This window comes from Mesoplodon densirostris, chromosome 20 (genome assembly GCF_025265405.1).
Source record: "Mesoplodon densirostris isolate mMesDen1 chromosome 20, mMesDen1 primary haplotype, whole genome shotgun sequence".
NCBI classification, from domain to species: Eukaryota; Metazoa; Chordata; class Mammalia; order Artiodactyla; family Ziphiidae; genus Mesoplodon; species Mesoplodon densirostris.
Window position 1 is genome coordinate 83,755 of NC_082680.1, and position 23,342 is coordinate 107,096.

Here is a 23,342-nt window from a genome sequence, read left to right on the forward strand (position 1 = left end):
TGAGACGCATGCAAATCCAACCACAAACAGGTACCAGCTCACACCAGTCAGAATAAACTTCAGCAAAAAGCTACAAGCAATAAATGCTGAAGGGTTTGTGGAGAAGTGCATACCCTCAACTTTAAGTGGGACGTGACCTGGTAAGAGCCACTAATGAGAGCAGAATGGAGGTGCCTTTACATGGTACACATTTTGCTACCATATGATCCAGCAGGCCCACTCCTGGGCCTATAACATAAGAAGACAGAATTGGAAAGACACAGGCAGGCAAATCTGCATTGCAGCCGTATTACAATAGCCAAGACATGGAAGCAACCAAAAAGTCCATCAACAGATGAGTGGAAAAAGAAGAACTGGTACAGGTACAGACGGAATATTAGCCAAGGAAAAAAATAACACAATGCCATTTGGAGCACCATAGATGAGTCCAGAGGTGATCACGCAACTTGTAGTAAGTCAGAAAGCGAAAGACACATATCCTATGATACCACTTAGGTGTTACCTAAAAATTGATACCAGTGAAGACATTTCCACAGAGAAAGGCAATCACCGATTCCTTAAACAAACTTATGTTTCACCAATGGAAAGGGGTGAGGATTGGATACATTTGGTTACTGGGGTTAACAGAGATATACAAACACAGGTGAAGTATATAATCACCAAAGACCTACAGAATATTAAGAGAAGACTACTCAACATTCTGTCATAACCTACATGGGAAAAGGATCTGAAGAGGAATACATATATATATATGTGTGTAAAAGAACGACATCTTGCACACCTAAAACAAGCAAAACATTGTAATCAAACTTTCTGTGATAAAAAATAAACATTAAAAAAACGAATAAGAAGTCATGAGACATAAACTTCAGGGGCTCTTTCCTGGTACATTCCATTCTAATTTACAACCTAGAACACGACTTCCATTGAGACTCTCTTACCCTACTAACCAGATTCTGTAAAGGACAACTGCTGCCGCCTTGTGGCCGTTTCACACCACAGCAGCTCTAAACACAGGGCTAATGGTTACTTGATATTCAAAATAATTGCAGGCCTGTAAAGGACACGTGCCCTCAAAACAAATCCTTGGGTCATAAATCAAGCAAAAACCTCAAAAGACGTGCATATTTCAAAACGACAATTTCAAGAGGCATATTTTACGCACATTTTGGCTTCGCTTTCTTTTTGTTTCTTTTTTGTTTAAAAAAAGGGCATGGAAAAAGGCTCAACATCAGGAATTAACAAACCATGAAAACCCAGTCTACAAAAAGGTTCACCTCACAGCCGTCAGAATGATCATCACCAAAAAACTGTACAAAGAATAAATGCTGAAGGAATTTTAGAGAACTGCGTAGCTGCTAGCTTCTGGTGGGATGTAACCTGGCAACAGCGAGTAGTGAGAACAGAATGGAGGTGCGGTTAAGATAAAAACTGAGCTACCATGTTATCTGGTAGGCCCTTTCATACACCTATCACCTGAGTAGACCAGAATCCAAAAGACACAGGCTGGCAATCCTGCACTGCAGCATCATTTAACATAGCAAGGACGTGGAAGAAAACAAAATGCCCAGCAACAGAAAAATGCACAAAGAAGAAGTGTCCATGTACACAATGCAATAGTAGGCATGGAAGACAATGAAACAGTGCCGGTTGCACCACCATATAAGGACCTATAGATAAATGACCCAACTTGAAGTAAGGAAGAAACAGAAAAACAGATAATCTATGGTAGCAATTATAGGTGTTACCTAAAAATTGATACCCATGAAATTATTTCCAAGAGGAGGACGCACATGGATTCAGAAAACAAAATTATGCTTAACCAAATGGAAAAGTGTAAGGAATGGATGAATTAGGATATGGGGGTTAACAGACATGTACTAACACATATGAAATATATGTCACGAAATAACTATTGAATACCAAGAGGGGTGTACTCAACACTCTCTATTCCACATGGGAAAGGATCCAAAGATCAATAGTTAGATACATAGATATAATGAATCAGATTTTATACACCTACTAGAAACAACATTTTTATCAAATTTGCTCTGATAATTGATAAAATTAAATTTAAATAACAAACAAGAAGGAGATATAAGCTCTTGGGGGTTTGCCCTGGCACATTCCACTCTAACTTGCAGCCTACTAACAGGATTTCCAGGAAGGCTCTGTTACCTAAAAACCTCGAGTTGGAAATGTAGAAGTGCTGCCGCCTTGTGGACGTTTTCCGCAGGAGCGGCCTTAAACACACAGCTAACGGTCACTTAACATTCACAAGGACACAGGGCTGTAAAGGACATCCGCCCTCAAAAATTGTGCTGAGGTAGGGAATGGACAAAAAATTCAAACCTGCCAAAATTTCCAAGGAGATGGTATGAAGAGGTAAGTTTTACTCACTCTTTTGCAAAAAAAGGAAAATGGATAAAAGCTCAACACCAGGAATTATAAGACTCGTGCAACTTGACCCTACAAAAAGGTTTCAACTCACGCTGGTCAACTACCATCAGCAAAAGGTCTACAAACAATAAATGCTGAAGGGGTTTTAGAGCACTGTGTACCCTCTAGCTGCTGGTGAGATGTAAAGTGGTAACAGCCAATAATGAGAACAGAAAGGAGCTGCGTTTAAAAGTAAAAATTGAGCCACCATTCCATCCAGCAGGCCCACCGCTGAGCCTCTCACCTCAGAAGGCCAGAGTCAAGGAGGCACAGGCTGCAACAGCTGAACTGCAGGAATTTTCCCAATAGCCAAGACACGGAAGCAAGCAAAATGTCCATCAACAGACGAGTGGACAAAGAAGAACTGGTACAGGTACAGATGGAATATTAGCCAAGGAAAAAATTACACAATGCCATCTGGAGCACCATACATGAGTCTAGAGGTGATCACACAACTTGTAGTAAGTCAGAAAGCGAAAGACACATATCCTATGATATCACTTAGAGGTGTTACCGAAATATTAATACCTGTGAAGATATTTCCACAGAGAAAGGCAATCACAGATTCATTAAACAAACTTATGTTTCACCAATGGAAAGGGGTGAGGATTGGATACATTTGGTTACTGGGGTTAACAGAGATATACAAACACAGGTGAAGTATATAATCACCAAAGACCTACAGAATATTAAGAGAAGACTACACAACATTCTGTCATAACCTACATGGGAAAAGGATCCGAAGAAGAATACATATATGTATATGTGTAAAAGAACGACATCTTGCACACCTGGAACAAGCAAACATTGTAATCAAACTTGCTGTGATAAAAAATAAAAATTAAATAAAAAAACGAACAAGAAGTAGGGAGACATAAACTTAAGGGGCTCTTTCCTAGCACATTCCATTCTAATTTACAACCTAGAACACGACTTCCATTGAGGCTCTGTTACCCTAGTAACCAGATTTGGTAAAGGAGAACTGCTGCCACCTTGTGGTCGTTTCACACAACAGCAGCTCTAAACCCAGCGCTAATGGTTACTTGATATTCAAAATAATTGCAGGCCTGTATCAACACGTGCCCTCAAAACAAATCCTTGGGTGGTAAATCGAGCCAAGAACTCAATAGTCGTGCATATTTCATAACGACAATTTCAAGAGGCATATTTTATACACATTTTGTCTTCTCTGTCTTTCTGTTTGTTTCTTTTTTGTTGTTTAAAAAAAGGGCATGGAAAAAGGCTCAACATCAGGAATTAATAAACCATGAATATCCAGTCTACAAAATGGTTCACCTCACAGGCGTCAGAATGATCATCACCAAAAAACTCTACAAAGAATAAATGCTGAAGGGGTTTTAGAGAACTGCATACCCACTAGCTGCTGGTGGGATGTAACCTTGTAATAGCCAGTAGTGAGAACAGAATGGAGGTACATTTACAGGTAAAAATTGAGCTACCATGTTATCTGGTAGGCCCTTTCATACATCTATTACCTGAGTAGACCAGAAGCAAAAAGACACAGGCTGGCAATCCTGCACTGCAGCATCATTTAACATAGCCAAGACGTGGAAGAAACCAAAATGTTCATCAACAGAAAAATGCACAACGAATAAGTGGTCCATGTACATAAGGAATATTAGCCATGGAAAACAATGAAACAGTACTGTTTGCACCACCATAGAAGGACTTACAGATAAACACCCAGTTTGAAGTAAGGAAGAAACCGAAAAACAGATAATCTATGATATCAGTTATAGGTGTTACCTAAAAATTGATACCCATGAAATTATTTCCAAGAGGAGGACACGCATGGATTTAGAAAACAAAATTATGTTTAACCAAATGGAAAAGTGTAAGGAATGGATGAATTAGTATATGGGGTTAACAGACAGGTACTAACACATATGAAATATATGTCAGAAAATAACTATGGAATACCAAGAGAGGTGTACTCAACACTCTCTAATCTACACGGGAAAGGATCCAAAGATGAATAATTAGATACATAGATATAATGAATCAGATTTTGTACACCTAAAACAAACATTTTAATCAAATTTGCTCTGATAATTAATAAAAATTAAATTTAAATAACAAACAAGAAGTAAGGAGATATAAGCTCTTGGGGGTTTTCCCTGGCACATTCCACTCTAACTTGCAGCCTACTAACAGGATTTCCAGGAAGGCTCTGCTGCCCAAAATCCTCGAGTTGTAAATGTAGAAATGCTGCCGCCTTGTGGCCATTTCCCGCAAGAGAGGCTTTAAACCCACAGCTGACGGTCACTTAACATTCACAAGGACACAGGGCTGTAAAGGACACCTGCCCTCAAAGATTGTGCTGAGGGCCTCCCTGGTGGCGCAAGTGGTTGAGAGTCCGCCTGCCGATGCAGGGGATACGGGTTCGTGCCCCGGTCTGGGAGGATCCCATATGCCGCGGAGCGGCTGGGCCCGTGAGCCGTGGCCGCTGAGCCTGCGCGTCCGGAGCCTGCGCGTCCGGAGCCTGTGCTCCGCAACGGGGGAGGCCACAACAGTGAGAGGCCCGCATGCCGCAAAAAAAAAAAAAAAAAAAAAAAAAAAAAAGATTGTGCTGAGGTAGGGAATGGACAAAAAAATTCAAAACTGGCAAAATTTTCAAGGAGATAGTATGAAGAGGTAAGTTTTACTCACTCTTTTTCAAAAAAAAGGAAAATGGATAAAAGCTCAACATCAGCAATTATGAGACTCATGCAAATCGAACCTACAAAAATGTTTCAACTCACGCTAGTCAACTACCATCAGCAAAAGGTCTACAAACAATAAATGCTGAAGGGGTTTTAGAGAACTGTGTACCCTGTAGCTGCTGGTGAGATGTAAAGTGGTAACAGCTAATAATGAGAACAGAAAGGAGCTGTGTTTAAAAGTAAAATTTGAGATGCCTTTTGATCCAGCAGGCCCACCACTAGGCCTATCACCTAAGAGCCGAATCGAGAAGACACAGGCTGACAAAGCTGTACTGAAGCAATATTCAAATTAGCCAAGACATGAAAGCAGCAAAAATGTCAATCAACAGATGAAGGGACAAAGAACAAATGGTACATGTACCTAATGGAAGATTAGCTTTTGAAAAAAAATTAACAATGCCATTTTCATGACTACAGGTGACTCTAGATATAATCATATTACGTTAAGTCAAAAGTGTGTGATATATATCCTATAAGTTATAGATGTTATCTTAAGATTCCTTCCAATGAATGTATTTCCAAAGGAAAAGACACTCAGAGATGTATAAAGCAAACTAATAGTTAACCAAAATGAAAGGGGGGAGGACGGATAAATTAGGATTATGGTGTTAACATGCATACACTAATGTATGTTATATGTATATAAACTTATATAAATTATATAATCACTAATACATATAAATTATATAATCACCAAACACCTACCAAATACCAAGGGAGGTCTACTCAACACTGTAATAACGTACATGGTACCAGGATCCAAAGATGAACAGATATATGTATGAAAAACTGATCAGAATCGGTACATCCAGAGACTCACAACACTCTAATAAAATTTACTCGCATAGGCGCTTCGCTGGTGGCACAGTCGTTGAGAATCTGCCTGCCAATGCAGGGGACACTGGTCCGAGCCCTGGTCTGGGAGGTTCCCCCATGCCGCGGAGCAACTGGGCCCGTGAGCCACAACTACTGAGCCTGCGCGTCTGGAGCCTACGCTCCGCAACAAGAGAGGCTGCGATAGTGAGAGGCCTGTACACTGCAATGAAGAGTGGCCCCCACTTGCCGCAACTAGAGAAAGCCCTCACACAGAAACAAAGAACAACACAGCCAAAAATAAATAAATAAATATTAAAGGCAAAGAAGAAAGGGGAAATTGTAGATAGAGTAAGGATCTAGTTTGAAAAAAAATTTTACTCCAATAAAAAACATAAAATAAATTTAAAAAACAAACATAAGTAGGAGACATAAGCTTTTCGGAGTTTGTCCTGGAACATTCCACTACAATTTGCAACCTAGGAACACAACTTCCAGGAAGGCTCTCCTGCCCTTGTAACCAAAGCTAGGAATGTAGAAATCTGCCGCCTTGTGGCCAATTCCCGCAACAACAGCTTTAATCCCAGTGGTCTTGGTCACTTAATATCCACAAGGACTGCAGGGCTTTAAATGACACCTGCCTTCAAAAAATATCCTGCAGTCAGGAATGGACATTAATATGCAAAACAGTAGAAAATCTGGAGAAGACGATTTCAAGAGGTAAATTTCCTCACAGTGTTTTTTTAAAGGACATGAAAAAATGTTCAACATCAAGAATTATTAGGGACATACAAATTTAAACTATAAAATGGTATTACCTCACAATAGTCCGAATGGCCATCAGAGAAAAATGTCTGCAAACAACAAATGCTGAATGGGTTTCCGAGAATGGATACACTCCTATGCTGTTGCTGGGATGTAAACTGGTAATAGCCATTAATCAGAACAGAATGAAGGTGCCTTTAAAAGGTAACAATTGAGCTACTATGTGATCCTGCCAAACCACTAATGGGCCTGTAACCCAAGAACACCAGAATTCAGAAAGATACAGGTACCCCAAAGTGCTCTTCAGCGATACTTAAAATAGCCAGACACGGATGCAAGCAAAATGTCCAAGTACAGATGAATGGACAAAGAGTGGTACATGTACACAATCGAATATTAGCCATGGAAAAGATGAAACAATGCCTTTTGCAGCACCACTGATGAACCTAGGGGTAATCATACTACATAAAGTAAGTCACAAAAAGAAAGACAAATATCCAATGATATCATTTACTAGTGTTATCTAAAAATTGATATCCATGAACATATTTCCACTGAGAAATACCCATACAGACTTTGAAAAAGGTGAAAGGAATGGAAAAATTAGGATGTTGGGGTTAACATGCATTTAATAATTCATATAAAATATATAATCAAGAAGGACCTACTGGATGCCAAGGGACGTCTACTCAACTCTCTCTAATGACCAACATGGGAAAGAATCTAAACCTGATTAGATATATGTATATATGTATATGTATGAATGAACCAGATTCTGTACACCTAGAACAAACACAACATTGTAATCAAATTTACTCTGATAAGAAATAAAAATTAAATTAAACAAGAAGTAATGTGACACAAGATTTTGGGTATTTGTCCTGGCACTTTACACTCCAATTTATAACCTAGGAAGAGGAATTCCACTAAGACTCTTTTCCCTAGCAATCAAGTTGAATATGAATAAATTCCGCTGCCTTGTTGCCCTTTCCTGCAACTTCAACTTTAAAAACAATGCTTATAGGTACTTAATATTCACAAGGACCGTTGGGCTCTAAATGATACCCACAATCAGGAAATGTCCAGGGGTAGGTAAGCAAAATAAATTCCAAAGGAACAGACCTCAAGATCCTATTTCAATAGGTAAATTTTACACTGTTTAAAAGAAAAGCACTTGAAAAGATGCTCTAATTCCTGTATTATTAGCATCATGGAAATCAAAACTACAATGAGGGATCACTTCACATGAGTAAGAATAGCCATCATCAAAAAGTCTACAAACAATAAATGCTTGAGAGGTTGTAGAAAAAAGGGAATCCTCCTATGCTGCTGTTGGGAACTAACGTGGTAACAGCCACTATAAATAACAGTATGGAGGTGCCTTTACAAGGTAAAATTAGAAGTAACATATGATCCAGCAGTCCCACTCCCAGGCGTGTAACAGGAGAAAACCAGAATTGGAAAACACACATGCAACCATATGTGTACTGCAGCACAATTTACAATGTCTAAGACTTGGAAGCAACCAAAATATCCATCAGCAGATGGATGGATAAAGAAGTGGTACATGTTCACAGTGAAATATTACTCAGAAATGAAAAAGAATGAAGGAATGCCATTTGCAGCATCATGGATAGAATTAGAGATAATCATACTAAGTGAAGTAAGTCAGAAAGAGAAAGTCAAATATCAGATGATACTACTTATAGCTGAAATTTAAAAACTGATACCAATGAACTAATTTACAAGAGAGAAACAGGGACTTTCCAGGTGGTCCAATGGTTAAGAATCCGAGCTTCCACTTCAGAGGGCATGGGTTCGATCCCTGGTGTTGGGAGAAATAATATGATGCATGCCTCGCAGTACAGCCAAACAAATAAAATAAAAGAGAGAGAAACAGACTCACAGACTTAGAAAACAAACTTATGGTTACCCAATGAGAAAGGTGGGCGGAAGGAATAAATCAGGAGGCTGGGAAAAATATTTACACACTAATACATATAAAATAGATAGATTATCAACAAGGACCTACTGTATAACAAAGGGAAGTCTACTCAACACTCTCTAATAACCTATGTGGGAAAATAAGCTGAAGATGAACAGACATATGAATATACATAACTGAACAAGATTCTGTTCACCTACCACAAACAGAATATTTTAAATCAACTTTATTCCAATAAAAAAGAAAAATTAAATTAAAACAAAAACAAGAAGTAACAAAACAGAAGATTTGGGGTGTTTGTTCTGCCACAGCCCACACTAACTTACAATCCAGGAGCCCGTCTTCCACAGTGGGTCTGGTTACCCAAGTAACCAGAGAGGGGCATGAAGGAAATCCTACCACCTGTGCCCATTTCCACAACAGCAACTTTAAAACATGTGCTTATGGGCACTTCATAGTCACAAGGACTGCCAGGGTGTAAATGACACCTGCCCTTAACAAATGTCCTGTGGTAGTTATCGAACAAAAATTCAAAATAGTCAGACTTTAAAAAGCCTATGTCAACTGTAACTTTTTCTCACAGTGTTTAAAAAAAACACATGCAAAGGTGCTCAAAATCTCGAATTACTAGACACGTGCAAGTCAAAACTACAACAAGGTATCACCTTGCACAGTCAGAATGGCCATCGTCAAAAAGTTTACAGACCATAAATGCTGGAGAGGACATGGAGAAAAGGGAACCCTCCTATGCTGTTGGTGACATGTAAGCTGGTAACAGCCACTATAAAGCAGACTATGGAGATGCCTTTAAAAAGTAAAAATAGAGCTACCATATCATCCAGCAGTCCTACTTCTGGGCGTACATCTGCAGAAAGCCAGAATTCAAAAAGACAAATGCACCCAAACCCAAACATGCACTGCAGCACTATTTACAATAGCCAAGACATGGATGCAACCAAAATGTCCATCAACAGATGAATGGATAATGAAGAAGTGGTACATGTACACAATCAAATATTACTGAGAAATGAAAAAGGATGATCATCTCTAGGTCCATTCGTGTTGCTGCAAATGGCATTATTTCATTCTAAGGGAAGTAATTCAGATAGAAAAAGACAAATATCACATGATAACACTTATAGTGGAGTCTAAAAAATGACAGAAATGAACAAATTTATAAAACAGAAACAAACCAACAGACTTCAGATATCCTTCAGTGAGGAAAAATTTTAAATCTGTTATCAATCATTAAATGTCAACCTGAAAAATGTAAACAATAAATAACATTGTAAAGGTATTAATTTTCCCCAAATTAACCAATGCCAGGCATTAGCAAACTAAACCTGGAGATCACATCCAGCCTATCACCTTCTTTTGTAAATTAAATTTAATGAATGACCCACAAGAAAGCCCATAATGAGACGTCAGGTCACACCTCTCAACGTGGCTATTATTCCAAAGTCTACAAATGTGAAATGTTGTTCATGACATGGAGAAGGGAATCCTAGTACACTGTTGGTGGGATTGTAAATTGGTACACCCACTATGAAAAGAATATGGGGGCCCTGAGAAAAGCTACAAGTAGAACTATCATATTAGCCAACAATTCCACTGCTTGGTATATGTCCAAAGAAAATGAAGACACCAATTTGACAAGATGCATGCATCCCAGTGTTCATAGCAGCATTATTTACAATTGCCAACATATAGAAGCAAACTAAATGTCCATCAACTGATAAGTGGATAAAGAAGATGTGGTATGTATACACAATAGACTATTACTCAGCCATTAAAAAGGATTAAATTCTGCCATTTGCAACAATGTGGATAGGCCTAGAATATTTATGCCTACTTAAATAAGTTAGAGAAAGACAAATACTCTATGTTCTCACTTCTCTGTAGAATCTAAAAATGCAAGAAAGGAATGTATATAACAAAACAGAAATAGACTCACAGAGAACAAATTAGTGGTTACTGGTGGGGTGAGTGAAGGGGGGAGGGAAAGACAGTAGTTTGTTTCTCTAAATCCAATACCCCTATGTATGAAATAAACAAACAAGGATATAGAGTACAACACAGGGAAATATAGCCATTATTTTGTAATCACTTTAGTGGAGCATGATCTATAAAAATATTCGATCCATATGTTGTTCCCCTGAGACTAATGTAATATTGTAAATCAACTATACTTCAGTTTAAATAATCCATAGGGTGGCTGAATGGATTAAAGAAAGTTCAATTATACTGTGTACAAGAGATTCATGTTAACTTCTAATCCATATATAGCATAAAATTGAATGATTGGGAAAAAAATACTCAATGAAAATGATACTTGCCTAACTAGTCTATTATGAGGTAAAAAAGACTTGAAGTCAAACCTCTCAAAGGAAAGTAGGTTATCATATAATGATAAATGGATTAATTCATCAAGAAATCATGACAATTATAAATATGTATGTATCCAGCTTTGGAGCCTCTCAACATATAAAGAATATATTAACCCACGTGAAGGGGAACATGTGCAGAAATAAAATAATGGTAAGAAACATCAATATCCAACTTTCAACACTGTATAGATCATCCGGACAGAATATCCATTAGGAAACATTGAACTTGAACACACACTTGATAGCAAATGAACCCAACGTACATCTACAGTATATTCCACTCAACAGCAGCAAAATTTCCATTGTTCTTAAGTACACATAGAACACTGCCTAGGGTAGATCCTATGTTAAGCCACAAAACAAGTCTTCAAATATCCAAAAATATTGAAATCATATCAAGGATCATTTCCAACCACAATGGTATGAAACTGAAATTCAATATTAAAAAGAATAATTGAAAATTCAAGAACACTTAGAAATTGAATAAGCTCCTGAATAGCCAATGCATACAGGAATAAATCAAAAGGGAAATTTAAAAGAAATCTTAAAGCAAACAAAATTGGAAACACAAAGTACCTAAATTTATGGAATACAGGAACAAGACTGCAATTCAAACTAACAATAGAAGTACCATACCACCCAGCAATCCAACTACTGGGCATTTACCCTGAGAAAACCATAATTCAAAAACAGTTATGTACAACAATGTTCATTGCAGCTCTATTTACAATGGCCAGGACATGGAAGCAACCTAAGTGTCCATCGACAGATGAATGGATAAAGAAGATCTGGCACATATATACAATGGAATATTACTCACCATAAAAAGAAACAAAACTGAGTTATTTGTTGTGAGGTGGATGGACTTAGAGTCTTTCCTACACACAAGGTGTAGAAAGAGAAAAAAAGAGAAAATTCGAACACTCCCTAACACCATACACAAACATAAATTCAAAATGGATTAGAGACCTTAATGTAAGACCGGACAGTATAAAACTTAGAGGAAAACATAGGAAGAATTCTCGGACATAAACCACAACAAGATCTTTTTTGATGCACTTCCTAGAGTAATGGCATAAAAAACAAGATAAACAAATGGGTCCTAATGAAACGTAAAAGCTTTTGCAAAGCAAAGGAAACTACACACAAGATGAAAAGACAACTCTCAGAATAGGAGAAATATTTGCAAATGAATCAACAGAGAAAGGATTAATCTCCAATATATATAAACAGCTCATGCAGCTCAATATTAAAAAAACAAACAACCCAATACAAAAATGGGCAGAAGATCTAAATAGACATTTCTTCTAAGAAGACATAGAGATGGCCAAGAAGCACATGAAAAGCTGCTCAACATCACTAATTATTAGAGAAATGCAAATCAAAACTACAGTGAGGTATCACCTCACACCAGTTAGAATGGGCATCACCAGAAAATCTACAAACAACAAATGCTGGAGAGGGCTGGAGAAAAGGAACCCTCTTCCACTATTGGTGGGAATGTAAATTGATGCAGTCACTATGGAGAATAGTATGGAGGTTCCTTAAAAATCTAAAAATAGAATTACCATATGATCCAGCAATCCCACTACTGGGCATATACCCATAGAAAACCATAAATCAAACAGAAACATTCACCACAATGTTCATTGCAGCACTATTTACAATAGCCAGGTAATGGAAGCAACCTAAATGCCCACAGACAGATGAATGGATAAAGATGTGGTACATATATAAAATGGAATACTTCTCAGCCATAAAAAGGAATGAAATTGGGTATTTGTAGAGACGTCGATGGATCTAGAGACTGTCATACAGAGTGAAGTAAGTCAGAAAGAGAAAAACAAATATTGTATATTACTGCATATATGTGGAACCTAGAAAAAATGGTACAGATGAACCAGTTTTCAGGCCAGAAATAGAGACACAGACGTAGAGAACCAACATATGGACACCAAGGGGGGAAGCCATGGGGTGGTGGTGGTGGGATGAATTGGGAGATTGGGATTGACATGTATACATTTATATGTATAAAATAGACAACCAATAAGAACCTGCTGTATAAAAAAATAAAATAAAATTCAAAAATTAAAAAAAATAAATAAAATTAAAAAAACAGAAAAAGAAGTTCTTCCCTTCCCAAAGGTGTATTTATATGAATGAATTATTTCCATGCTTATATCTATAAATACAAAAAATAGGAATAAAACCTACCTTGAACCAAAAAAGAAAAAAGGAAAAAAAATCAGAACCCACCAGTTATACAGAGGAAAACCCTAACAGGGCACTTGCTCCAGCGGTAAACAATTCTGAAGTTGGTCACAGGTGGGGAATCGTCTCCCATGCAGCCAGCAGCAGCCCCGCAAGGAGCGTCCTCATTGAAAAGCTGGGGGACCGTGCTGAGGCGTCTGTGAGTAAACGTGAACTGAGCCCCAGGCCAGCTGCTGCTGAACTGTTCCCACCCTTCCCAGCTAAAACACCTGAATGTGTGCAAGGACTTGAAAGCCTAGAGGAAGGGCCGTGGAGCCACACCAGCGACACCACGCAGGCCGACTTGGTGCCTGCAGGCCAGCCAGGATGGTTCTGGCCTCAGACGCTCTTCTGGAAGCTTTCCACTTCCCTGCCTGAGGTACCCCTCCCGTCCGGGTCCCCACTGCTTTTTTCCTTCCTCACCTCTGCCCGGGGAGCAACTCCAGCAGCAGGTATGGGTGACACATCCTCTTCTTTAGCAGGTGGCAGCCTGGCAACTCCTGCAGAAAGTCCAGCAGAGCCTCACTCACACCGGGCCACCCAAAAAGCCACGGCCCCTCACTCCCTCCCACCAGCCCAGGCCCGACACTGCTGATGGGGCAGAGAATATGGCGTCAGGCACAGCTGCAGGGGCTCTTGCTGCCTGGAGTGGTGTTTATATTGACCTCAACCCAGGTACACCTGGGGAGGGCTGGCCCGCTGGGTCAGCAAATCCTCACCCCTCAGAGGCTCACATTTGCAGAAAATGGACCTTGCTGCACCGGCCACGTACAAGGAACAGGTGTGGATTCCCGAGAGTCAGGAGAGACAAGGGGCTGCAGCCCTGGCTTGTTTTCTAATCATTTTATCTGGCCCATGAGTGGGAGACAACTTCAAGAAGACCCTCTCCTAATGAGAGGAACCCAGGATTCAGGGAGAGGAGGGGTGGCAGGTGGAGACAGAGGCCTGGTGCCCCGGCTGCAGTGGAAGCCCCTGGAAGACCAGGCGGAGGGAGGCTGCACAGAGTGAAGCCCAGGGTCACAGACCTGTCGGAGCTGCTGTTTGTTAGTTCAAGTCCTGCTCTGAGGTGCTCTGTGTCAGCTCAACCGACAGGTGGGCTGGGGGTGCTCTGCAGTGAGGGCTACGTGCACGGTTCCTGTGTGCCCAGACTTGCTGGGTGCCTGCCCAGGTGAGCTCCATACCCGTGTAGGGGCCTGACCACGAGAGCCCCATGGGCTGCTGGGTACCTGTCCAGATGAGCTCCATATCCTGGGAGGGGCCTGACCACGAGAGCCCCGAGGGCTGCTGGGTACCTGGTAAAGAACGTCAGGACAGTCAGTGAAGCCACCAAGAATATACATCCAGCAGATCCTAATTCCTACACCCTGCTGGTCATTCTACCATCCACCAGGACATGGTATTCTGTATTAGACTTAGATGATGCCTTCTTCTGTATTCCATTAGTCCCAGAGTCACAAGAAATGTTGGTTTGTGATTGGCAGGACTCAACATACAACGAAGACAATACTGCTGGGCCGTCCTGCCCCAAGCGTTCAAAAATTCCCACACCATCTTTGGGGAAACTTAACTAAAACCTAAAAGATCTACCTCTGGAGAAGGGAACCTTCCTTCAATATGCAGACAACATTCTGCTCAGAAAACAACAAAAGTGTGCCCCGAAAGAGCAGACTACTGCTTGCAGGACTTACTGCACCCAGAGGGGAGCTAATAAGCTTGATGCGGAAACTGGAGATAATGCTTTCACCATAGAAAAGCCTACAGACATCGTGGTGATGGTGGCCAAAAAGACTGGCTGGACTCCTGGCTACTTCAAAAGGCCATTGACTCAGTGGCCGTCATGGTCATGGATCACCACCGGCCCTGGACTGTCTGGGAGTTGAGCAGGCAGGGCTCCGACACCTGGTGCTGTTTGTATGTTAATTCAGGGGCCTAACTGAAGAAAGTGCAGACTACTGGTCAGAGCATCTAGGCTGGCAGAAACTGTCAGCCTAAGGTGGCCGAAGAACTGTGGGGCGGGGTAAAACCTGCCCCCCCAGCATCTCTGCGCACCTCTTTCCTGGACCCTTAGAGGTCATTAGAATCTATAACACTTCCACTGCTGGTGCTCAGGCGGACGAGCCGTGAGGCAGGAGGCCTGGGGACAGTCAAACTCACCTGGAGGCTGGGGAGAAGTCCTGCCCCTCCCCCCCGGGTATGAGGACTCCCAACTCAGCACGAAGCACTTACAGAAGAGGGGTCTGCACCCTCAGCACCCAAAGAATGAGGAACGGGACAAAAGGCAGAGGAGGGGTTTGTCACCGGCAAAGCCCATTAAAAATTCCTGGGAGATAAAAATAGAATCTGGGCAATAAAATAAAGTCTAACCTTTATTTCCTTTGTGCTTTGTCTAATTTCATTTGCTCCTAGGTTTCCACATGCAGAGGTCCCACACCTGGCACTTCAGACCCGATTTCCTAGTGCAGAATGGCTGGGCCAACACCTCAGCTTGTGGGGCCCCTGCAGACTCCGCGACATAGAGCCTGAGCTCCAGTCAACCGGACCCTCGAGAGCTCAGTCCCCTCCCTCCTGCTGATGCGGATGCTGCCGGGATCCCTACCCAGCAGCCCAGCCCACAGCCCGCGGGGGGGCGCACGCTCTCACCTCTCCATTCTCTGATCAAAATATAAAGTGTTCCTTTGCTTGTGAACCAAACTCAGTCTCGTTCTTTTGGCTCCAATGACACTGGGCAGGGGGACCCTTGTTGGGGCCCATTCTGGAGGATCAGTAACAGAAATTGAGAACATTGTAACTTCAGTGAACAGATGTGTGAGCCAAACTGTAATTAACATAGAGCAGTGTATAAGGCTCGGGTAAAATAAGATGTTTCTAAGACTTCCATTTGATATTTCCATCACTTTATTATAAGCAAGTTCAGTAGAGGGGTTTGTCTTATTTGTCAGGTCAATATTAGAGAAGTGATGTGATTTCTTTCCAAGGATGTACATCTAATAATCTTGGCTGAAGCTTCAATCTTGTTTTGAATGCTTTTCCACTGAAAATGAGACCTCTCTTTCAGCTCCCCCATATCCGAGAAGTATAAAGCCTTATACCGTATTATTACCAAATGGGAAATGCGGGAGGAGGGATAAATTAACAGTTTGGGATTAACACATACACACTGCTATGTATAAAACAGATCATCAACAAGGAACTTCTGTATAACACAGGGAACAACATTCAATATTTTGTAATAACCTATAAGGGGAAATAATCTGAAAAAGAATACACATCTATATCTACATCATGTATCAACGACAGATAAAATGTAACCTAAGGGAGGCCAATGGTGAGCGCTTCTGACCCTGAAGACTTCAATCATCTGAAGTTCGGACTCTGCCTACTTCCCAAGCCCCTTAATGAACATACGTGTAGCCATAGCTTTAAAATTCCCTAGTTTGGGGTTCGCGGAGACACTGACTTGGAAAAATCCCTGGTGTTCTCCTTACATGCACGGGACGCTTCCTACTGCTAAAACATGCCTGTCACACGCAGAGGATGGTACACCATTTGATCGGGAAGAGTTTGGAAAAGGCACCTCATCTCCTCATCCCCTGGTGCTCGGGTTCACCCCTCCAGCATCTTTCCTAACAATCTCCTCACTTGGTGATGTCAGCACCGTCAACATCCTGTTTTGCACAGTTTGGAATTTGTCCAGAGGATGAAGTGGAAGGATGAGAAACAATGAGAGACAAGTCCTAGGTGTTCGGACAGGCACATGTCACTCTAATTTCCAATCAGGAAGACGAATTCACCAAAGGCTAGGATTGCCCACGGAAACAGAATAGGGCTTGAGGAAATCCCACTGTTTTGTGGCCAGTTCCCAAAAACACAAGTTGAAAAATGGAACTCAGGGGCACTAAAATTCACAAAACTGCAAAGTTGAAAATATCTATCGTCGAAAAATGTCTTGAGGTAAGTCACCGCAAAGGACTTGTAAGCAAGGGAGAGTGGCAGGAAAGGGATTTGAAGAGGTAGAAAGGACTCCCCGTTAAAGCACAAGAAAAGGGGCTGAACATTGCCGACGACGCAGTTGGCCAAAAAGGGCGTATGCGTTTTTTCTGAATATATTCAAGAAAAGGGTATACAATCTTTTTAGCCAACCAAACAGGTGGGCACTGGAAATCAATACTACAAAATGTATCACTTCACATCAGTCAGAGAGCCATCCTCATAAAGTGTAAACACCAGAAATGCAGGACAGGGCAAGGAGAAAAGGGAGCTCTGAGAGCCTGATAGTGGAAATGTAAATTGCCAACGGCCACTCTGGAGAAGTGTATTGTGTTTGCTAAAACATCTAAAAAATGAGCTACAGAGCATAGGGCACTTGCACTCACGGGCGTATACCTTGGGAAAAACAAAAATCGACAGAAAACAGGCACACCAACGTTTACCACCTCTCTGTTAAAAAGAGCCTCGACTTGGATATAACCTAAATGTCCCTGGAAGGATAAAATGGATAAAAGAGATATGGTACTTATGTAGAGTGGAATATTACTCAGCCCGGAAATCAATGAAATAAGGCCAGTTGCAACAACTCCAGAGGAGTTACGTACGATCATTCTAAGTGACATAAGTCAAAAAGAAAAGGACACATATCATAAGATATCACTTAAAGGTGGAATCAAAAATGGCTACACATGAAATAAATTACAAAACAGAAACATAGTCAAATATGTAGAAAACACATATAAGGCTGCTAAAGAGGAAGGTGGGGAGGGGTGAGGCATTATCCAGGAGGTTGAAATTAGCAAAGACACCATTCCAAGTACCAAATTGATAATCAACAAGGCCTACACGGTAGCTCAAAGAACTGCACTCAGCACACTCAAGTCACCGGAAAAGAATATATACGACTGGTAAGAATCTGAAAAAGAATTTATTGATGTCTCCCTGTAAGTGAATCAAGTGGAAGTATAGCAACAAGAAACAGAGCTTTGAAAATCAGCTGTAAGCAATATAATAATAAATTAAAAAAAAATAAAAGACAGTGAGACAGAGAAAAATTCTTACAACTTTTGCTCAGGGGCTGTGATGCAACATGGATTGAACACATCTAGACCTACAGCAGGATGAGACATAAGGCTGGAAACTGTTCGTGCTAAGAGAATTAGTGAGGTTGGGTGAGGAAATGCAGACCCTTTAAAGTAATACTGCCTGGTAGTCATTCCATGGGTCCCAAATCTGCAGGTTCAAGGGAATCTTCCTACAGCTAAAACATGCATGGGAAACCCAGAGGATGGTACACCGTGTGATCCGGAAAGGTGTCTAAAATGCACCTCATTTTTCATCTCCTGGTGCTCGGGTTCGCCATTCCAGCCACGTTACTAACAATCTCCCCACTTGGAGAATCAGCGCCTTTAACCCCCTGTTCTGCACAGTTTGCAAATTGTGCGGAGGATGAACGGAAAGAGGGGGAACCAATGAGAGACAAGCTGTAGGTGTTTGGACAGGCACATGTCACTCTAATTTCCCTTCCGGAAGAAGAATTAACCAAAGGCTCAGCCTGTCACCCTGGAACCAGAATAGGGCCTGAAGCAATACTGCGGGTTTGCGGCCAGCTCACAAAAAAAGCGAGTTGAAAAATGGAGCTCAGGGGCAGTGCAATTCACAAATCTGCAGAGTTATAAATGACAACTAACGTCCAAAAATATATTGAGGTAAGGCAACGAAGAGGATCTGAATACAAGGCAGAATTGCAGGAAACAGATTTCAAGAGGTAGATTGGACTCTCCTTTAAAGCACCTGAAAAGTGGCAGAACTTCGACAATGATGCAGTTGACCAAAAAGGGCGTATGCGTTTTTCCCTGAATATATTCAAGAAAAACCGCATACGCACTTTTTGGCCAAAAGCAAGTGGACAAAGCAAATCCGCCTGACAAAAAGTCTCAATTCCCACCTGAACCCTAACCCTAACCCTAACTCCAGCCCTTAACCTAACCTGTACCCTAATCCTAACCCATGCACTAACACTAAACTGTACCCTAACATGTATCATAACCCTAACATGTTGACGTACCCTAACCTGTACCCTAAACTGTACCCGTTCCCAAACCCTAACCCTAACCCTTACCCTAACCCATACAGTAATCCTAACCCATACACTAACACTAACCCATACCCTAACACATACCCTAACCCTAACCCTAACCCTAACCTTAACCCGTACCCTAATCCTAACCCATACACTAATGCGTACCCTAACCCTAACCTGTTGTTGTACCCTAACCTGCACCCTAAACTGTACCCGGTCCCTAAACTTAACCCTAACAGTAAACCTAATCCTTACCCTAACCTGTACACTAACACTAACCCGTATCCTAACAGGTACCCTACTCCTAACCTGTTGTACACTACCTCTACCCTAAACCGTACCTGTTCACTAAACCCAACCCTAAACCATACCCTAAACCATACCCTAATCCTAACCCGTACACTAACACTAACCCGTGCCCTAACATGTACACTAATACTGACATGTTGTCATACCCTAACCTGTACCCTAAACCGTACCCGTTCCCTAACCCTAACCCTAACTCTAACCCTAACCCTTACCCTAACCCATACCCTAATCCTAACCCATACACTAACCTGAACCCTAACCCATACCCTAACCCTAACCCATTGTCGTACCCTAACCTGTACCCTAAACCATACCCATTCCCAAACCCTACCCCTAACCCTGAAGCTAACCCTAACCCTTACCCTAACCTGTACCTTAATCCTAACCTTTACAGTAACACTAACCCATACCCTAATATGTACACTAACCCTAACCCGTTATCATACCCTAACCTGTACCATAGCCCATACCCTAATCCTAAGCCGTACACTAACACTAACCAGTACCCTAACCCTAACCCATTATTGTACCCTAACCTGTACCCGAAACCTTACCTGTTCCCTAACCCTCACCCTAACCCTAACCCGTACCCTAATTCTAGCCTGTACACTAACACTAACCTATACTGTAAAATGTACCCTAACCCTAAAACGTTGTCATACCCTAACTCGTACCCTAAACCGTACCTGTTCCCTACCCCTAACCTTAAACATAACCCTAACCCTTACCCTAACCCATATCATAATCCTAACCCATACACTAACACTAACCCATACCATAACACGTACCCTACCCCTAACCTGTTGTCAAACCCTACCTCTACCCTAAACTGTACCCGTTCACTAACCCCAACCCTAAACTGTACCCTAAACCGTATCCTAATCCTAGCCCATACAATAACACTAATCCGTACCCTAACACGTATCCTACCCCTACCCTAAACTGTACCCATTCCCTAACCCTAACCCTAACCCTAAACTGTAACCTAACCCGTACCCTAACCTGTACCCTAATCCTAAGCCGTACCCTAACACTAACACGTACCCTAATACGTAACCTAAACCTACCCTTAGCTGTAACCTAACCTGTCCACTAAACCGTACCCTAACCTAACCATTACCCTAATCCGTACCCTAATCCTAAACCATACCCTAACACTAACCCGTACCCTAATGCGTACCCTATCCCTAATCCATAGCCATACACTAACCCTAACCCGTACCCTACACCTAACCCTAAACCTAACCCATTCCCTAACCGTAACATGTACCCTAACACTAACCCGTACCCTAACCCTAACCCGTAGCCATACCCTAACCCTAACCCTATACCGTACCCTAACCCTAACCCCAACCCTAACCCGTAACCTAAACATACGCGTAGCAGTAACCTAACCTGTCCACTAAACTGTACCCTAACCTAAACATTACCCTAATCTGTACCCTAATCCTAACCCGTTCCCTAACACTAACCCGTACCTTAACATGTACCCTAACCCTAACCCGTAGCCGTAACCTAAGCTTTCCACTAAACTGTACCCTAACCTAACCATTACCCTAATCTGTACCCTAATCCTAACCTGTACCCTAACACTAACCCGTACCTTAACATGTACCCTAACCCTAACCCGTAGCCGTACCCTAACCTGTACCCTAAACCTTACCCTAGCCCTAACCCAAAATCTAACCCTAAGCCATACCCTAATCCTAACCAGTACCCTAATAAGAACAAGTACCCTAACCATAACCCATAGGAGTACCTTATCCTGTACCCTAAACCATACCCTAACCCTAACCTTAAACCTAACCCTAACCCTAACGCTCACCATAAACCGTACCCTAATCGTAACCCATACACTAACACTAATCTTAATCCAATCCCTAACTCTACACGTAACCAAATCCTAATCCGTACCCTAACACTAAAACATACCCTAACACGTACCCTAACCCTAAGCCGTAGCTGTACCCTAACATGTACCCTAAACCATACCCTAACCATAACCGTAATCCTAACTCTAACCCTAACCCGTACCATAACCCGTACCCTAACCCTAACCCTAACCCTAACCATAACCATAACCTATCCCCTAACCCTTTACACCTAACCCTAACCCTAAACCCTAAACACTAACCCTAACACAGCCCCAACCCTAACCCTAACCCTTAAACCTAACCCTAAACCCTAAACCCTAACCCTAACGCAGCCCTAACCCTAACCCTAACCCTTAACCCTAACCCTAACCCCTAACTCCTAACCCTAACCCCTAACCCCTAACATCTAGCCCTATCCCTAACCCTACCCCTAACCCTAACTTCTTAGATGATTATTTCGTTATGTTTCTCCTCTTCACTTCTGAGCAGGAATAAAAAGTGTTGAAAACTACAAAAACCACCCTAAGCTCAAGTCAGCGTTCCTCAATAACCAAGGTTCGGTTCCACTATTCATTTCACCATTTCTTACGTCAACACAGCATCTGCCTTTTCAAGATCTGAGAGTCAGTTCAAGTTTTCAGGTGAATATAAGCAGTAAGCAGTAAACCCCCTAAACAAGCGTCTCTAAACTCTGGGGGGGCAAAGTCAGTTACACCCACCACCAGGGCTCAGCCAGGAAGGGTGCCCGGGGGCCCCTCAGGCCCAGGGCCTCCGGCCCGACCATGGTGCGCCCCGTCAAGAACGTGCAGGCAAGGCTGGGAGCCAAGGACGGCCAGAGAGATGCCACAGGTGGCCTGGACGGCTGGCTGGCCCCGCAGGGCACCTAGGCCTACTCCTCCGGGCGGCCTAGGGCCGGGCCCCGCCTCCCAGGCTGGACGGACCCTCCAGCCTCAAGCTGGCCAACTTCAGGGGGAGGCGAGCTCGGAGCAGGGCTCAGGGGGCCCCTCTGGGTCCGTGAACTGGACACTGTGACTGCCCAGGGCGTCAATTCCACCCTTCCCTCTGCGCCCAGAATGTCTAAAGGTCCCGGGGGCGTCGCAGAGCGGGTGGCCAAGAGGGACCTGGAAGGGGCGGCTGCAACCGGCCCCCTCCAGGGCGCCTGGCCGGCTGACGCAGCCCCGGCTCCGGCAGACGGACCCGCGCCTCCTTCCCGGGACCCCTCCCGGCCCCCCGCGCCGCAGGCGGCGCCGCCGCTCGGCCAGGTCTCCCGGGCAACAGCCGCCGCCGCGCTTCCGAGACGGGTCCCCGCGCCCACCCGCGGCCCGGCCGCTCACCTGTCCCGGGGGTCGGTCCAACTGGTCCTCCGGGTGTTGGAGTGGATGAAGACTTTGCGTCCTAGTCCCCGGCCTCCTCCCAGCCCCGGGGTAGCGGCAGCTGCCCGCTCCCGGCCCCCTAGGCATGGTCGGCGGCCTCGCCGGCGAGCGGCGCCTCCATCCCCGCCTCCCGGCGCGGGATGCGGCGGGAACGCGACTGCCCGGTCCGACCCGGGCGCCGGCGAGGGGCTGCGGGGTGTGGGGCGCGGCGGGGCCCCGCGCGGGGGTGCCTCGGGAAACCTGCCGCCGTCGGGGCTCGGATCCGGAAAGCTCCGCGGAGCTGCGGCCGCGGTCTCCTCATTTGCATGCGAATAGCATGCGCCCCGCCCGCGGCCGCCCCCGCCCGCTCCTCCAGAGCTCGGCTCCTCCGCACACCTGTTCCTGGCCGCCACGT

At 43.1% G+C, this 23,342-nt stretch overlaps 1 protein-coding gene across 1 annotated transcript in view; it reads right to left on the reverse strand.

Annotated features, from left to right (window-relative positions):
* LOC132481379 (putative GTP-binding protein 6) overlaps nucleotides 1-22,359 on the reverse strand; it is a 36,989-nt gene extending 14,630 nt beyond the window's left edge. Inside the window, exon 1 of the mRNA XM_060086215.1 lies at nucleotides 22,295-22,359. Within this exon, the coding sequence (XP_059942198.1) occupies nucleotides 22,295-22,359 (65 nt within the window). The remainder of the gene's footprint in view (nucleotides 1-22,294) is intronic.
* Nucleotides 22,360-23,342: the final 983 nt, after the last annotated feature.